This window comes from Melospiza melodia, chromosome 24, assembly GCF_035770615.1.
Source record: "Melospiza melodia melodia isolate bMelMel2 chromosome 24, bMelMel2.pri, whole genome shotgun sequence".
In the NCBI taxonomy this organism is placed as follows: Eukaryota; Metazoa; Chordata; class Aves; order Passeriformes; family Passerellidae; genus Melospiza; species Melospiza melodia.
Genome location: NC_086217.1, coordinates 6,545,761 through 6,562,955, shown reverse-complemented (window position 1 = coordinate 6,562,955; position 17,195 = coordinate 6,545,761). Strand labels below are relative to the sequence as shown.

Here is a 17,195-nt window from a genome sequence, read left to right as displayed (position 1 = left end):
ATCTGTCAGAGCCATAAATATCAAAAGCCCAGGTAGAGCCCAGCCTCTCCCTGCTGCAGTGTTTGGCTGACCACCCTGGTGTGCCTGTCACCCTCCTCACCTCTTCTACCTCTTCTACATCTTTTTCCCTGCACTCTTTTTTTCTTTCAGGGTTAAACAAACAAAACTGTCAAAAAGTTTTAATAACACTAATTTATCTTTTAACATCCTGTTTTTTCTATTGTGCTGCTGGGGTAGCTGCAGCAGAGACATACCATGCAATCCATCCCAGGTTGTGCAGTGAGTCGGTGGGAAAGGCAGCAATAAAATCCATAAGTCCTGAATCCAAGTTCTTTAAGTGCTTTGACTAGTCTAGATTCCCTCCTTAACACCCTTGGAAGATTGTTTATAGACGATGTATTCATATAGCCACTAAGACATCAAAATTTTCTAATTATATCTAGTCATGTCAAATGACAATTATGCCCTTAGTTCAGTTTGCCAGACAATGCTTCACCAAAGAGGGTTTGCCAAAATATTTTGACCGAAGAAAGAGGAGGCATCTGCAGCATCTGCAGGCGAGATCGTATAAAATGTCCCTGCAACACGTCTGCCCTGGCTCCACAGAAAGCTCCAAGGTAAGGGATGGGGTCTGCAGGCTGCAGGAAGGGAATGGCAGCCTAATGTGCCCCCACATTCCTGCTGCCTCTGGTGCTCCTGTGCAGGAGGGGACTCCATTACAAATCTCTTTTCAAGGCACCTACCTGCATGTTTTCACTCTTGATTTTCGTGCAGCAGCAATTTGGGAATTGTCATTTCTGTTTTACAGCACTGACCAGCTGCCAGCTCATAAGCCACACATCTGGTGTCACAAGAGGTAAGAAGCTGATTTACCAATTTATAGGAACAGAGACAGATCCTTTTGGGTGGGGTGTCAGGAGGTTTTACTGGTTTGCCTTATATGCAAACCTGGTGGGATTGCAGTAAAAAGTGATGAGGGTGCCCAAGGCTGTGTTTGAAGCCTCTGAGTACTGATGAAAGAGCAGAAAATTCCCATGGGGACATTCATCACTTCTGCTTAACTGACCTTACATAAATCAAGGAGTGCTGCCTTCCCATCTTTGCTATGGCAGGAAGAGAATGGGACCAGATAAGCACAGCAGGGAAAAAATGCAAAATCCTGTATTCTGCTTAAGAATATATTAATTATTAAATCATCTAACATACAGACCTTCTAACCACCTTTGTAGAGTGCCAGAATTCTCAGCTTTATTAGATATCCATTTTCTTACTCCAGACAAAAAATATATTTATTACCTAAAGAATAAAGAAGGAATAAAATTTTATTGTAGCTAGAGGATTTTCAAGTGCAGTTGGCTAAATTTAGGTGCTCTAGATGTTTAATAAATCAAAAGTTTTGAGAATTCTCATGTTCCTAGATTTTTTCAGTAAGTATTTATTTGGGATATTTATAAAGCCTTAGAAATTCCAATTTCAATGACTGAATTTTATTTCACCTAAGTCAGAATTTTGGGGCTCAAATTATTTAAGTGTTGTAGTGAAGTGTGACAAATGCATAGAGCAATTTAATTGTGACAGAATATTAAAAGGTCACAAAGTCTGCTCTCTTTGTTTTGTATTTTTTTTTCCAGTGGAGAATTTCGTTAGCAAATTATTAATTACCCTACCATTAAATAGGTAAATGTATTACAGATTCATTGTTTTCCAAAACTGTACGTTACCTATACTACAGTTTTTCAGTAGTTTTATTTCACTGTTCATCCTTTTTACAATTTCTTCTATTTCCATTCCTAATAGGGATGTCTTAGTGAAACTTGTTCAACAAATTCACTCTTGTCTTACAGGCACAGTATTATTAAAGCACCAAATCCACAGTTCTGAAAAGGTCATCAATGAATGTTTGAAGACCTAGACTGCATCCATGAAAGCCTCTTGTTTTGACATAAAATTAAGTTTCTAGTTATCTCATGTTAAAGTACCCTGAGAATGAAGAGACACCAAGGCACAGAATGAAAATTTCCCCAAGTCTTACAGAAGAAATAATCAGTACCATATTTTTTCTCCTCAGAGTCATCCGCTGAGATATCCTCAGTAAAGGGCAGCCATGGCCTCTGGAGATGCTGAGATGGCTGTTTTTGGGGAGGCAGCTCCTTACCTCCGAAAATCGGAGAAGGAGAGAATTGCAGCCCAGAACAAACCTTTCGATGCCAAGTCATCAGTCTTTGTGGTTCATCCCAAAGAATCCTTTGTGAAAGGGACAATCACGAGCAGGGAATCGGGAAAAGTCACTGTCAAGACTGAAGGGGGAGAGGTGAGTCAAAAACAAGGTTCAAAAACAACATTTGCTTCCCTCACTGGGTTCTTAACTGACATATAAGGATCTTTGCAGACCCTGACCGTGAAAGATGACCAGATCTTCTCCATGAACCCTCCCAAGTATGACAAAATCGAGGACATGGCCATGATGACCCACCTGCACGAACCCGCTGTGCTGTACAACCTCAAAGAGCGTTACGCAGCCTGGATGATCTACGTAAGTGGCAGCAGCAGCTTCCTCTGGGCAGCCTCAGGAGCTGCTGGGCCAGGCTCAGGGCAAGGCAACGTGCTGTGTCCCTTCCTTGCAGACCTACTCGGGTCTCTTCTGCGTCACTGTCAACCCCTACAAGTGGCTGCCGGTGTACAACCCCGAGGTGGTGTTGGCCTACCGAGGCAAGAAGCGCCAGGAGGCCCCTCCACACATCTTCTCCATCTCTGACAACGCCTATCAGTTCATGCTGACTGGTGAGTGCTTGGCCTCCCTCACAGCAATCTAATCAAAAAAGCGCTGCTGATTTCACTGGAGCATGTGAGAAGCCAGCTGGAGCCACCAAGAAGCATGACTGTGAACTTGGTCGATTTATGTAGTAAACAATTTCAAGTGAAACTGACCTAGGAGCATTCATGAACTTATCATGGTGAATTATTTATATTTAATTGTACAAAATTCTACACTCTCCTACTGCAGAAATAGAACTTGGCTCAGTTTTCTATATTTTTTCACTGATAAGAAAGAAAAAGTTATTTTTTCTTGTATTTGAACTTGGGTAGGTACTTTGGTTTCATTTCTTGAGGAAAATTATGTGAAGGGAAAATGATACACAGCTTGTCTCAGGTCCAGATGTCTCTGACTGTTCAATGTATCAATTTGGGCTTATGCTTAATACTACTAGGACATAGAAGGGAGTTGGGTAGTCTTGGACTTTTTGAAGAATCCCCAACTTTGGTTTGCCGTTTTACTTCTCATTCAGCTTAGCATTACCCAGACCAGCTGCTAACATATCTGTCATTGTTCTGCTTTCACAGATCGGGAGAACCAGTCCATCCTGATCACGTAGGTACCCCCTGCGCGGGTCCCTGCGGGGCTGCCCGGTGCCAGGGCCCCTCCTGCCTGACCACGCACCCTCTGCTTCTCTCTTGGCTTTGGCAGCGGAGAATCCGGGGCCGGGAAGACTGTGAACACCAAGCGTGTCATCCAGTACTTTGCAACAATTGCAGCCAGTGGAGAGAAGAAGAAAGAGGAGAAGTCATCAGGCAAAATGCAGGTGAGTCAGGAAGGATAGACTGAATGCTTGGCCTGTCATTGCCCTGTCAACCAAACACAGTCACTGAATAATGATGTCCCTGCAGGGGACGCTTGAGGATCAAATCATCAGCGCCAACCCACTGCTGGAGGCCTTTGGAAACGCCAAGACCGTGAGGAACGACAATTCCTCACGCTTTGTGAGTTCTTGCTTTGCATAAAATCTCCCACCCTCATGGCAACGCCATGCAAAGGAGACCTCAGCAGAACACATCCAGGCTGACCTGCTGCTGCTTCTGCTTCACAGGGCAAATTCATCAGAATCCATTTTGGTGCCACAGGCAAACTGGCTTCTGCTGACATTGAAACTTGTAAGAGATTCTCCTGGACTGCTCCCATCCCTTCCCAAATTCCCCTTTCTATGTACATTCCCACAAGTGATGAACCCTTTTTACCATGCTTGCCAGATCTGCTGGAGAAGTCCAGAGTCACTTTCCAGCTCAAGGCGGAAAGGAGCTACCACATCTTTTATCAGATCATGTCCAACAAGAAGCCGGAGCTAATTGGTAGGAGACATCCCTGAGCTTTTGAGAGGAAAATCTCTGAACAACATTCAACTCTTTTACAAGATTAATTAAATTTAACCCACAAACACATTTGTTTTCAGAAATGCTCCTCATCACCACCAACCCATTTGACTTCCCTTTTGTGAGTCAAGGTGAGATCACTGTCCCCAGCATTGATGACAAGGAGGAGTTGATGGCAACAGATGTAAGTACTGTACAAGAGGCCAAGGTCAAGAGACACAGGTCATGCATCAGATAACATGCAAATATTTCACTTTGTTCATTGTATTACCAGAGTGCCATTGACATCCTGGGCTTCACTGCTGATGAAAAGACAGCCATCTACAAGCTGACAGGGGCTGTCATGCACTATGGGAACCTGAAATTCAAGCAGAAACCAAGAGAGGAGCAAGCAGAGCCTGAAGGCACTGAAGGTATTATCAAACTCAATAATTAACCCTCTGTAAGCCACTACATATGTTGAAGACAGCAAAAGATTTTCACTGTTAGACTTCAGATTCCAAAGAAAACAATCATCCAGGAAAAAACAGCTGTCCCTTGTCCTTAGTATATGAAGCTCCCTGATTTAAGGACTTACATAACTTATGCAATAAACAATTAATACTTTAAATTGGTCTTCATACTCTTTCAAGAAGTAAGGCATTATGGATGTTCCTTTAGTCATACCTTTGCTGGAATATGGCTTGCAATTGTGAAACAGTCCAGTGATTCAGTTCTAACACGACAGGGAACCATGTTCCCATGCACCTTCACCTATGAGGTGCTCAGGGAAGTCAGCTGTGAGAGGAGTTATTTAATTCCTTTCCTTTGTTGGCACAGGGCCTACAACCTTTCTTCAGTTCTGTAAGCAATGCCTCCTCTTGTTAAAGGACAAGGCAGGTGGGGAGCACCCAATAAGTTTTATTGAATATCAGAAACAAAAGCTCAGAAAAGGCTGTAGGATGTGGATTTGAAGGAGAATAGAGATATTATCTCTGCATTCCACTCTAATTATTTTCTGGTTTTGATCACCTGAATGTAGATCAGTACCTGACTGTTAGCATTGCAGCTCCTGAGCTGCATGTGTACTGCACTCAGACTAGCAAGCTTCAGCTTTCAGTTTTGTGCCAGGAGATTTTTGAAAACTCCATTACTTTCTGCATGTTGCAGTGAAAAATTTCAAACTGATTATTTTTAGAAAAGCTCAATGTGCATAATGGCAAGTGTGATGTTACAAAGATTCCCTCTACAAGAGTCTATCAAAAGTTTTCAAAAACTAGAAATCTGAACCATTCAGCCTTTAGGGAATACTGTAGGATTCAAAGCCTGCTGGACATAAAATTCTTCCTTTTTCCTCTGGCTTTTCAGTTGCTGACAAGGCTGCCTACCTGATGGGTCTGAACTCAGCTGACATGCTGAAGGCCCTCTGCTACCCCCGAGTCAAGGTGGGGAATGAATACGTGACCAAGGGCCAAACAGCACAGCAGGTAAGAGACATGCTGCAACCTGCTACCATGTGTAGAATGAATATCCTTTTGATTCTCCTGTGTCTCGTATTGTAACTCCAGGTATTTTTTTCCCTGTAGGTGCACAATGCTGTGGGTGCCTTGGCAAAGGCGCTTTATGAGAGAATGTTCCTGTGGATGGTTGTTCGCATCAATGAACAGCTGGACACGAAGCAGCCCAGGCAGTACTTCATTGGTGTGCTGGACATTGCTGGCTTTGAGATCTTTGATGTAAGTAAGATTTGGTAAGAGCTATTTGGAAGTGACAACTGAATGTTACGATCAATTTGAGAGACATTTTTAAAGAGAACATAATATCATCACATGATTATAGCTATTTGTCTTTTTTAAGTAAAAAAAGGACCTTTTAAAGGACTTGTGCTATTTCAAGATGTGCAAAATCAAAGTACAAAATGGTCCAATCAAAAAAGTTCATTGTTTATATGATCAGGCCCAAGACAGTATAAAGACATGTAATCACAATAGTCCTAAACTTGGGCTCTTTCTCCCAGTAACATGGTCTCATTTTAAACAGGATGTATAATTTATCTTTAAAGTTTGTGAATGAAAACAATTTCCTTGTGGACAATTATTTTGAACCTTTTCTCTTTTTCAAATTGTCATAAAACAGAATGAAGAAATGCATGGGAAGTCAAGTTAACTGCATTCCTTATTTTTAAAAGAGGAGGTCTTGCGATTATTCCTGTATCTTCAAATATGCATCTTTTTTATTTTATTTCCAGTTCAATAGCTTTGAACAGCTGTGCATCAACTTCACCAATGAAAAACTGCAACAGTTCTTCAACCACCACATGTTCGTGCTGGAGCAGGAGGAGTACAAGAAGGAAGGAATTGAATGGACATTCATTGATTTTGGGATGGACCTGGCTGCCTGCATTGAGCTCATTGAGAAGGTATCCTTCCTTTCAAATCAATTCCATGCATGGAATCTCTTGGTCTTATTTTCCAAAGGGATCTTCTATGTTCCTGTTTCCCTTGTGGTGGGTAGCTAAGAGCACTCCAGATGTTTCTTCTCAGAGCTGAGTAGAGGGGAAGGATTAACTCTCTTGAGCTGTTAGCAGCACGGTGTAGCTGAGGATGTGTTGGTGCCTTTGCTGCAATGGCTTACGTTCTACTTGTCCGACACATCTGTGTATGCTCTGATTTTACAGGGCACATTGTCAACACAAACAAAATTAATTTCTATTTCTTTTATGAGTAATTTTGTGTTCAAAAATGTAAGTATCAGTGTGATCAATGCCACTTTCTAGAAGAAAATGGAATTAAATAATAATATTTTCTTATGTGTATTTCAGTCTATGTTCCATTACTGAGCCTAGGTGAAGATCATTATTGCCTTGAAAGATAAATTACAATTGGTTTCTTCTTGTGATTTCTCCCAGCCCATGGGCATCTTCTCCATCCTGGAAGAGGAGTGCATGTTCCCCAAGGCAACTGACACCTCTTTCAAGAACAAGCTCTATGACCAGCACCTGGGCAAGTCCAGCAACTTCCAGAAGCCAAAACCTACCAAAGGCAAGGTTGAGGCCCACTTCTCCCTGGTGCACTATGCTGGCACAGTGGACTACAACATCACTGGGTGGCTGGAGAAGAACAAGGACCCTCTGAATGAAACTGTCATTGGGCTGTACCAGAAATCATCTGTGAAGACCCTGGCTTTACTCTTTGCCAACTATGGTGGAGCAGATGCAGGTTGGTTCTTTGAATTCCATGTTTTCACTGATTTACAGCTTGCAAAAAAGAATCAAAAAAAGTCCAAAAAAATTCTAAAATCTGTTTTATTTTCAATTTAGCTGAGGCTAGTGGTGGTGGTGGTGGCAAGAAGGGAGGCAAGAAGAAGGGTTCTTCCTTCCAGACTGTCTCAGCTCTTTTTCGGGTACAGTAAAGAAGTCATTATTTCCTCCTAAGTCAAGGAGTAAACCCACCAATTACTACAGCTAGTCTTGTTTTGGCTTGTTTCTGTTAAAAGATTCTGAAGTTCTTGGGCCCCATTCTCCTAGGAATAAATTCAGTCAATGTACTCATACTTAATTTCACTGAATGCACAGTTTTTCCATTTGTTTAAGGCTGTAATTCATCTCAGCACACCCTAAAAGACAAATGTATAATCTAGACATTTAAAACTCAGCTTGTTGGTTTTGTCCCTTTTGCTTTCAGTAGGGAAAACACAAAGGTTCTATGTAGTGTGCTCCATATGACCCTGCCTAAATACCTACTGAAGAATGCTTCACACTGTCTTTTAGGGGTACTGCTTTATCTCTCTGGGTATATCCAATAGAAAATGGATATCTTTTCAAATGAAGGCATTCCACTAGAGTCAGTGAAATGTATTAAAATTGTATATTTAAGAGTACATTTTTTCCTAAACATTACTCAGATTACTAAGTTAATTATAGCAAATATCTGTGGAAAGTCAGAAAAACTGGTGCAGAGAGCTTGAGTTCAGGGTTCTGCTGATTTTCGTATAGTATCTCATTTAGGAGGACTTGAAGCTTACAGCAGAAATGACATTTGCTAATATCAGCTTTTCTTAATGACTCTCCCAGGAGAATTTAAACAAGCTGATGACCAACCTGAGAAGCACCCACCCCCATTTTGTACGGTGCATCATTCCAAATGAAACTAAAACACCTGGTAAGAGACTTACATATACATTGAAGGTTTTCAGTGTGGTGCAGCTCTTCCTCACTGTATTACATGGCATGTATTTGTGCTCTGCATTGCCAGGTGCCATGGAGCATGAGCTGGTGCTGCATCAGCTGCGCTGTAACGGCGTGCTGGAAGGGATCAGGATCTGCAGGAAAGGATTTCCCAACAGAGTCCTGTATGCAGATTTTAAACAGAGGTCAGACTTCATTCTCTTACTGGATCACCTTACCCATCTTAGCTTTTGAAATCTAACCTTCCCCTCCTGTGCTTAAAGTCTTCTCTAAAGTTTCAGTTTAATAAGTGCTGTTTGTTCTCAACAGTTCTTGAGACTCTTTCTTGCCATGTACCTGCCAGCTGGTCTCAACAACAGACCTCTTCATATTCACAGAATCACTTAGGTTGGAAAAGACCCTTAATATTCTGGAGTTCAAAGCAAGTCCTTACATTTTCTTTCTCAGATACAAAGTATTAAATGCCAGTGCTATCCCAGAGGGACAGTTCATTGACAGCAAGAAGGCATGTGAGAAACTTCTTGGATCGATTGACATAGACCATACTCAATACAAATTTGGTCACACTAAGGTAAAAGATTGTTTGCTTCAAGTGCTACGTGGTTTTGGTTAGCATGGTTTAATACTGACACTCAGATACTCCAGAGAGCACATGAAATGATCCAATAGAGTGTAAGAAATATTGTAAAATAAATCAACCAGATTCTTGATTACTCAACACTGAATGAACTGAAATTCATGGTATTAGGATGATTTAATTAAGGGTTAATCAAGTTCCTATTTAAGACAAAGTTGTCGAATAAAAGAATCATGGGTGAATAAAAATCAAAGAATAATGTCTGGGTATTATAGTTCCTCAACTGCAAATAACCAGAAGCCTGGAGTTATAAAAGAGTGTCTGCCACCACATATATTCTTTGTGGTTTTGCTTTTAACTTTCATAGAGTATGTCATGGGGGCAGGGTATCAGGCTACTGACACTGCATCTGTTTTCTTGTTCTCACCTAAGGTGTTCTTCAAAGCTGGGCTGGTAGGCCTTTTGGAAGAGATGAGGGATGAGAAGCTGGCACAGCTCATCACCCGCACCCAGGCCAGGTGCAGGGGCTTCCTGGCGAGGATGGAGTACCAGAAAATGGTGGAGAGAAGGTAGACTTATCTTTAGATCAGGGTCACTGTACTTGGCTTATTGTGTCATCGTGGTGTAAATATTGAATATTAATTTGACTTATCTTTCAGGGAATCCATCTTCTGCATCCAGTACAATATTCGTGCATTCATGAATGTCAAACACTGGCCATGGATGAAGCTGTTCTTCAAGATCAAGCCCTTGCTGAAGAGTGCAGAGTCTGAGAAGGAGATGGCCAACATGAAACAAGAATTTGAGAAAACCAAGGAAGAGCTTGCGAAGTCTGAGGCAAAGCGGAAGGAGCTGGAGGAGAAAATGGTGAAACTGGTGCAGGAGAAAAATGACCTGCAGCTCCAGGTTCAGTCTGTGAGTACCACCAGCAGGCATTCTCCTAATTCTACTGTGACTATCAGGTTGCTATTTACAAGTACATTTTCAAACCAAATAGAAACTTTGATTTAGTTCAGTTCAATTGTTCTTTTAGCAGTGCTCTAAAAGTTATAACTAGATTCTATAAGGACTGTGAGGTATCTGCAGTCAAAATATTAGTTAGGTGACACTTTTCTACAGTGTATGCTGAGATATTCTTATATGTTTTTCTTATCATGCACTTTGATCCTATGTTTGATATTATGAGACAATATTGGACTCTATACCTTGCACAAATACATAAATACTCATAGCTTCAGGTAGATTAAAAAGGAATTTACTTGGTTTTAGCTTTTAACCTGGTTGTTTCAAAACCCACAATATAAAAATCAATTTTATATTAAATGTCATTCTGTTGGAACGTGAATCAAATTTTAAACTACAAAACTGCTATCCAAGACCATGAACTATGAAGATTAAGTATCTCAATATTCCCCGAAAAAGCATATGCCTAAAAATGGCATCTACCTACCAGGAAGCCGATGCTTTGGCTGATGCAGAGGAAAGGTGCGACCAGCTCATCAAAACCAAAATCCAGCTGGAAGCCAAAGTCAAGGAGGTGACTGAAAGAGCAGAGGATGAAGAGGAAATTAATGCCGAGTTGACAGCCAAGAAGAGGAAGCTGGAGGATGAATGTTCAGAGCTGAAGAAAGATATTGATGACCTTGAGCTAACACTGGCCAAGGTGGAAAAGGAAAAACATGCCACTGAAAACAAGGTATGAGGTAGAGCGTGTCACTCGCACTCTGGAAAAATTTGTCCTGTTAGAAAGTTTTAAGCACCATTTTCTGTCTGTGCTTGCTCCTTTTCTTCTCGAAGGTAAAAAATCTTACTGAGGAGATGGCAGCTTTGGATGAGACGATTGTGAAGCTGACAAAAGAGAAGAAAGCCCTCCAAGAGGCGCATCAGCAGACCCTGGATGACCTGCAGGCAGAGGAAGACAAAGTCAATACTCTGACCAAAGCCAAGATCAAGCTGGAACAGCAAGTGGATGATGTAAGCAGACAGACATAGAGCAGGAACAGGACAGGTATGGAGCCCAAGCTGGCTGGCAGAGCCCTGATGGTCTTGTTGTGTTCAGCTGGAAGGGTCCCTGGAGCAAGAGAAGAAACTGCGCATGGACCTGGAGAGAGCAAAGAGGAAACTGGAAGGAGACCTGAAGCTGGCCCAGGACAGCATCATGGATTTGGAGAATGATAAGCAGCAGCTGGATGAGAAACTGAAGAAGTAAGTATGGCTCTGGGGCACGTGAGTGCTGGGCTGCAACACTTGTCTTGTTTCTTTGAGCTCTAACACGGTTCACTTGTCCCAAAGGAAAGACTTTGAAATCAGCCAGATCCAGAGCAAGATCGAGGATGAGCAACTTCTAGGCATGCAATTTCAGAAGAAGATCAAGGAGCTGCAGGCAAGTCTCTGTGCCTTTTGCCCTGCCTTGCTCAGGCTCAGTTCAGGCAGGAGGAGGGCATGGCTGTGAAGGGTCCCTGCTGTTCTGCAGGCCCGCATTGAGGAGCTGGAGGAGGAGATTGAGGCAGAGCGAACCTCTCGCGCTAAAGCAGAGAAGCATCGTGCTGACCTGTCCAGGGAGCTGGAGGAGATCAGTGAGCGCCTGGAAGAAGCAGGAGGGGCCACAGCAGCTCAGGTGGAGATGAACAAGAAGCGTGAGGCAGAGTTCCAGAAGATGCGCCGTGACCTGGAAGAGGCCACGCTGCAGCATGAAGCCACGGCTGCCGCCCTGCGCAAGAAGCACGCGGACAGCACAGCTGAGCTGGGCGAGCAGATCGACAACCTGCAACGCGTGAAGCAGAAGCTGGAGAAGGAGAAGAGTGAGATGAAGATGGAGATTGACGACTTGGCCAGCAACATAGAGTCTGTGTCTAAAGCCAAGGTACACAATTATGTTTATTAGGAATTTGATGTGGTATTTTTTCTTTAATCATATATGACTTAATTTTTATCAGGTTGTATTATAAATGCTTTCTCCAAATCTCATGTGTAGAAGTTTGGGTGCATGTACAGCCCCAAGATGTCAACTGCATCTTCTGGACATATTTTCCTGCTAAAAGAAGGCAGGATCAAGGTATTTACTCTTTATTTTTAATGTGCAATTGATATCTAGGCAAATCTGGAGAAGATGTGCCGCACTCTGGAAGACCAGCTGAGCGAGTATAAAACAAAGGAGGAGCAGAATCAGCGCATGATTAGCGATCTTAGTGCTCAAAGAGCTCGTCTGCAGACAGAATCTGGTACAGCCTTTCCATCTGTAATTTGGAAATGGAGAACTCCATAAATTGATGTCTTGGCTCTTAAAATTTTGTCTCAATTGCAAACTTTTTCAGGTGAATATGGACGCCAGGTGGAAGAAAAAGATGCTTTAATTTCTCAGCTGTCTAGAGGGAAACAGGCTTTCACCCAGCAGATTGAAGAACTGAAGCGGCAGCTAGAGGAAGAGGTCAAGGTGAAGATACTCACATTACATATGAAATAAATATTTGACATAATATTGGTTTTTGGGAAATGTTCAAAGCTTCAAAAGGTGATTCAATTAAAAGTTCAAACCATTCCTTTAGAAGATGCAATCCAGGCCCTTGCAGTGCAGGCCTCCCAGGTTTTTATGAGGCAGTCAGTTAACCTCTATCTCTTTGGGATGTTTATCAGTGTATAAGTACCAGTGAGAGAAATTTCTCAGGAAACACCTACTCCTCATCGCCATATTTTTACCACCAGGCCAAGAACGCCCTGGCCCACGCCCTGCAGTCCGCTCGCCACGACTGTGACTTGCTCCGGGAGCAATATGAAGAGGAGCAAGAGGCCAAGGGGGAGCTGCAGAGAGCCCTGTCCAAGGCCAACAGTGAAGTGGCCCAGTGGAGAACCAAATACGAGACGGATGCGATTCAGCGCACGGAAGAGCTCGAGGAGGCCAAGTATGTGAGCTTTTTGTGGAAGGTCAGCATAAGCCAATAAGGGAAACTTTAAGACATCACTGAGATTCCAAAGGCAAAAGCCTGGTAGAAGGTTGAGGAGTTATATGAAAGGGAAACATACAAGGAAAACAGGCTATATGACAAAGAATGCAGGAGAAAGGACATGTATGGGATTGTGCAAAATGCAGAGGGAGCGCAAGAGTGCAGAAAAGCTGTGGCTGCCCTATCCATTGAAGTGTTCAAGGCCAGGCTGGACAGGACTTGGAGCAAACTGGTCTATTGGAAGGTGTCCCTGCCCAAGGCATTGAATTAATGGATTTTTGATGTCCCGTCCAACATAACACAAACAATTCTGTGACTCTATGACTCTATGAAGACTTTGGGGAAATGAAATAGGAAAAAATGACTGGTAGGGATAGGCTCTGCACCAGGTGCATTAGGGCCAAATACTAGGAAGTGTTTCAGTGCCCTGGTGAGTATGATAATCAATATCCACCAACATTTCCAGTTAAGAACCGTGCTTACTACTTCCCAGGAAGAAGCTTGCCCAGCGCCTGCAGGAGGCAGAGGAGCATGTTGAGGCTGTCAATGCCAAATGTGCCTCCCTGGAAAAGACAAAGCAGAGGCTGCAGAATGAAGTGGAGGACCTGATGATTGATGTGGAGAGATCCAATGCTGCCTGTGCTGCTCTGGATAAGAAGCAGAAGAACTTTGACAAGGTCAGTTGGCCTCCAGCACCAGCACTCCTGGCCAGACCAGGGCCCTGTGATGGCCACAGCCCTACTCACCTCCCGTTTCTCTTCAGATCCTGGCAGAATGGAAGCAGAAGTATGAGGAAACACAGGCTGAGCTGGAGGCCTCGCAGAAGGAGTCGCGCTCTCTGAGCACAGAGCTGTTCAAGATGAAGAATGCCTATGAGGAGTCCTTGGACCACCTGGAAACAATGAAGCGGGAGAACAAGAACTTGCAGCGTAAGTCCCTGGCCCTCTGCTCCTCCCTGGCCTTTCTCACTATCACCCATTCCCACCATTGTTCATGGCTCTGTGCCTGTAGGTCTGCAGAGATGCCTGTCCCCTTGGTGGGACAGGGCCCTTCCCATTCTGCTCTGTGCCTGACCATGCCATTGATCTTTGTTCCCACAGAGGAGATTTCCGACCTCACGGAGCAGATTGCGGAGCAAGGAAAGGCCATTCACGAGCTGGAGAAAGTCAAGAAGCAGATTGAGCAGGAGAAATCTGAAATCCAGGCTGCTCTGGAGGAAGCAGAGGTATATGACCCTAATCACTGGTGTCTTCATTAAACAAATGAGGAAATAGGGTGGAAAGGGCCTGGGTTGTCTTCTCTTCTGGCTGGGGAGTGCAGACAGCTGAGATCTCTGGAAACTTTTTGTCATTCCCTAAAAGGAAGCAGTAGGTTTATTGATGTTATCAATGCTTGTGTCCACTTGTCCAGGCCTCCCTGGAACATGAGGAGGGGAAGATCCTGCGCCTGCAGCTTGAGCTCAACCAGGTGAAGGCTGAGATTGACAGGAAGATAGCAGAGAAAGATGAAGAGATTGACCAGATGAAGAGAAACCACCTGCGAGTTGTGGAGTCCTTGCAGAGCAGCTTGGACGCTGAGATCAGGAGCAGGAATGAAGCCCTGAGACTGAAGAAGAAGATGGAGGGAGACCTGAATGAAATGGAGATCCAGCTGAGCCATGCCAACCGTGTGGCTGCAGAGGCACAGAAGAATCTGAGAAATACACAGGGAGTGCTCAAGGTTCATTCAGCAAAGCTACAGAAAGATAAAAATGAGATGCCTAACATTTTTGCCACTCAAGTGCACACTTACACATCGTAATTTCTTTTCTCTTTCTTTCCAGGATACCCAGATCCATCTGGATGATGCTCTTAGGACACAGGATGACCTGAAGGAGCAGGTGGCTATGGTGGAGCGCAGAGCAAACCTGCTGCAGGCTGAAATTGAGGAGCTCCGGGCAGCCCTGGAGCAGACGGAGCGGTCGAGGAAATTGGCTGAGCAGGAGCTTCTGGATGCCACAGAACGTGTGCAGCTCCTGCACACCCAGGTCAGGGAGCAAAGAGCTCTGTTGACACTGACCAAACACAGAGGGCTAGAATTTACCAGAGAACCAGCAGTACTAGAAAGTCCTTAAAACTCCTCTCCCCAAGGAGAGGCATGTTTTACATCTCTTTGCCAAGCCCATGCCTCATATTTTGTAAACAACCATTGTAACAGTAATTCCAGAGTAAGAATTGGAATCTGGAAGGGAGAAGTCTTTGTTCAGGCAGAAGGTTCATTATGGCAAGTTTTAGAATTCAACTCCTGCCATGTCCTTCCCATTGCACAGAACACCAGCCTGATCAACACCAAGAAGAAGCTGGAAACGGACATTGCCCAGATCCAGGGCGAAATGGAGGATACCATCCAGGAAGCCCGCAATGCTGAGGAGAAGGCCAAGAAGGCCATCACAGATGTGAGTTGGGCACTCCTGGCATTGCTGATGATGAATGTACTCTCCCAAAAATATCTCCCGTCCCAAAATGGCTTTGACCTTTTGCTCTGATCAGGCGGCCATGATGGCAGAAGAGCTGAAGAAGGAGCAGGACACCAGTGCCCACCTGGAGAGGATGAAGAAGAACCTGGACCAGACAGTGAAGGATCTGCAGCTTCGTCTGGATGAGGCCGAGCAGCTGGCACTGAAGGGAGGGAAGAAGCAGATCCAGAAGCTGGAGGCCAGGGTGTGTAGGGCTGGGGCTGTGCCTGAGGGAGCGTGTCCCTCCTTGGAGAGACATTGGCAGGGCAGCTGCAGGGCTGGGCTTGTCCTTGCAGGTGCGGGAGCTGGAAGGGGAGGTTGATGCTGAGCAGAAGCGCAGCGCTGAAGCCGTGAAGGGTGTGCGCAAGTACGAGCGCAGGGTGAAGGAACTCACCTACCAGGTAAGGCAGGAGCTCTCCTGCTCTCACCGGGCTTTCTCACAGTGAGTCACATTTTGCACACACCATCCCCAAGGGGAATTGTTAACCTCATGTAATGCAGAACCAAGAATTGACTTTCTTTCCTGTTTGTCAAACGTTAGTCTGAGGAAGACAGGAAGAATATTCTGAGGCTGCAGGATCTGGTGGACAAGCTGCAAATGAAAGTGAAATCCTACAAGAGACAATCTGAGGAGGCTGTAAGTATCTCTCTGAGTGCTTGGCAAGAATCACTTTCCCAGAAGGTAGTTTGGCCATTGAGTAGACCAATATAAGAAATTTCGAAGATCCCAACGGAGATGCTAATCAATTTCACATGCTTTCAAATTCTCTAAAAGGCTCACAAAGTAGACTCGCCTTTGAGAATGAAAACAATGAGCCTTTAAGAAGACTTCTGAGGAGGGCAAATGCACATAGCATTTTTTGCATTAGAAGCACAAAGCAACCTGTAAGGATTTTTATGAATTATACCAGCAATACAATATATATAAAGAAATTTTGGAAATGCCTTATTTTTAGAATTTTTGATAGCAGAAAGGGAACGTGTTGGCAATCCCACCCCAAACCACTTTGCATTTCGCTTTTACAATATTGCAAGGAATCTTTGCTTGTTTCTGGGCATGCAGCATTCAGGGATGGACTGAGAATCCTACAGCCCCTGAATTTATGATTGTCTGAGCACGGCTTCTTCCACAGTATGGAAACAGTCCTGCACAGAATAGAGCTTCTGAGTTAGTTAAGGGGATATGTGAGAATGACCCTGAGATCTCATCAATCTCACTGCAAGACTTTGTACAAGCAGTGGTGGGTGGGGTTTGGAGGTTTGTGACTTTGCCAGGCCAAGGCCCAGAAGGAATGAAAAACCCCAAACTTCTCACTACCGACTCCTTCTCCCACTCAGGAGCAGCTGTCCAATGTCAACCTGTCCAAGTTCCGCAAGATCCAGCACGAGCTGGAGGAGGCCGAGGAGCGGGCTGACATTGCAGAGTCACAGGTCAACAAGCTCCGAGCCAAGAGCCGCGAGTTCCATAGGAGGATAGAAGAGGAAGAGTGAGCATGTCACCAGGCAGCAAAGTGACCTGAGGGCTGCACAAAATGTGAACCTCTTGGTCACTTTTCTTCTGCCATGAGCCTTAGTACCCACCTCGGTGTCTAGTGAATAAAAATTATAGTAGATTCTTCTGCATACACACTGTGGTCAGTGGTTTTGTTCTTCTTTGGGTTTTGTTCTTCTTTGGGTTTTGTCTTCCTTGGGCAATTGCATTGCAGAAAAAGTTTCCTTACTTCTCCTCTCTGGGACAAGGGAGAAGCAGGGGTCAGTGCTGGATTGAGGATCTGCAAACTTGGAGACTGGTCACTCCTGAAAAATCCAGGCCCTCTCCTGTCTCAAGCAGCTCTTTGTCCAGCTCCTGCCTTCAGATCCTCCTAATGCTTC

The 17,195-nt window shown here is 44.1% G+C and overlaps 1 protein-coding gene and 1 long non-coding RNA gene across 10 annotated transcripts in view; one reads left to right on the top strand and one right to left on the bottom strand.

Moving 5' to 3' along the window:
• LOC134428823 (uncharacterized) overlaps positions 1 to 17,195 on the bottom strand; it is a 39,240-nt gene that overhangs the window by 18,645 nt on the left and 3,400 nt on the right. For 6 of the 8 annotated variants that reach the window (XR_010030465.1, XR_010030467.1, XR_010030464.1 and 3 more), the window contains exons 4-9: positions 9,316 to 9,657; positions 8,299 to 8,473; positions 4,418 to 4,504; positions 3,440 to 3,624; positions 2,051 to 2,297; positions 1,211 to 1,296 (exon numbers count right to left, since the gene is read on the bottom strand). This is a non-coding gene — a long non-coding RNA (uncharacterized LOC134428823). The remainder of the gene's footprint in view (positions 1 to 1,210; positions 1,297 to 2,050; positions 2,298 to 3,439; positions 3,625 to 4,417; positions 4,505 to 8,298; positions 8,474 to 9,315; positions 9,658 to 17,195) is intronic. The other 2 variants (XR_010030463.1, XR_010030468.1) reach the window with 2 other exon arrangements.
• On the top strand, positions 698 to 16,950 carry LOC134428813 (myosin heavy chain, skeletal muscle, adult-like). 2 transcript variants are annotated; one of them, XM_063175811.1, is made up of 39 exons: positions 698 to 856; positions 2,069 to 2,311; positions 2,390 to 2,533; positions 2,625 to 2,781; positions 3,343 to 3,370; positions 3,467 to 3,581; positions 3,667 to 3,759; positions 3,867 to 3,930; positions 4,027 to 4,125; positions 4,227 to 4,330; positions 4,421 to 4,559; positions 5,494 to 5,612; positions 5,712 to 5,861; positions 6,374 to 6,544; positions 7,034 to 7,343; positions 7,445 to 7,527; positions 8,198 to 8,285; positions 8,379 to 8,496; positions 8,759 to 8,882; positions 9,321 to 9,457; positions 9,548 to 9,803; positions 10,342 to 10,584; positions 10,686 to 10,862; positions 10,948 to 11,093; positions 11,181 to 11,271; positions 11,362 to 11,751; positions 11,983 to 12,109; positions 12,203 to 12,321; positions 12,591 to 12,787; positions 13,323 to 13,506; positions 13,593 to 13,758; positions 13,930 to 14,054; positions 14,240 to 14,548; positions 14,652 to 14,855; positions 15,138 to 15,263; positions 15,358 to 15,528; positions 15,620 to 15,724; positions 15,865 to 15,960; positions 16,662 to 16,950. In XM_063175811.1, exons 2-39 carry the CDS (start codon positions 2,105 to 2,107, stop codon positions 16,812 to 16,814), a joined length of 5,835 nt encoding a protein of 1,944 aa, XP_063031881.1. In that variant the 5' UTR covers positions 698 to 856; positions 2,069 to 2,104; the 3' UTR covers positions 16,815 to 16,950. The 2 variants fall into 2 exon arrangements, with proteins under 2 accessions (XP_063031881.1, XP_063031880.1); XM_063175810.1 differs by having other exon boundaries at positions 8,198 to 8,496.

Coding starts and splice junctions, on each gene's coding strand:
- LOC134428813 (XM_063175810.1), top strand. CDS start 2,105: ATGGCCTCTGGAGATGCTGAGATGGCTGTTTTTGGGGAGGCAGCTCCT. Junction 3,582..3,666: donor AGTCATCAGGCAAAATGCAG/GTGAGTCAGGAA, acceptor ATGTCCCTGCAG/GGGACGCTTGAGGATCAAAT. Junction 11,094..11,180: donor CTGGATGAGAAACTGAAGAA/GTAAGTATGGCT, acceptor CTTGTCCCAAAG/GAAAGACTTTGAAATCAGCC.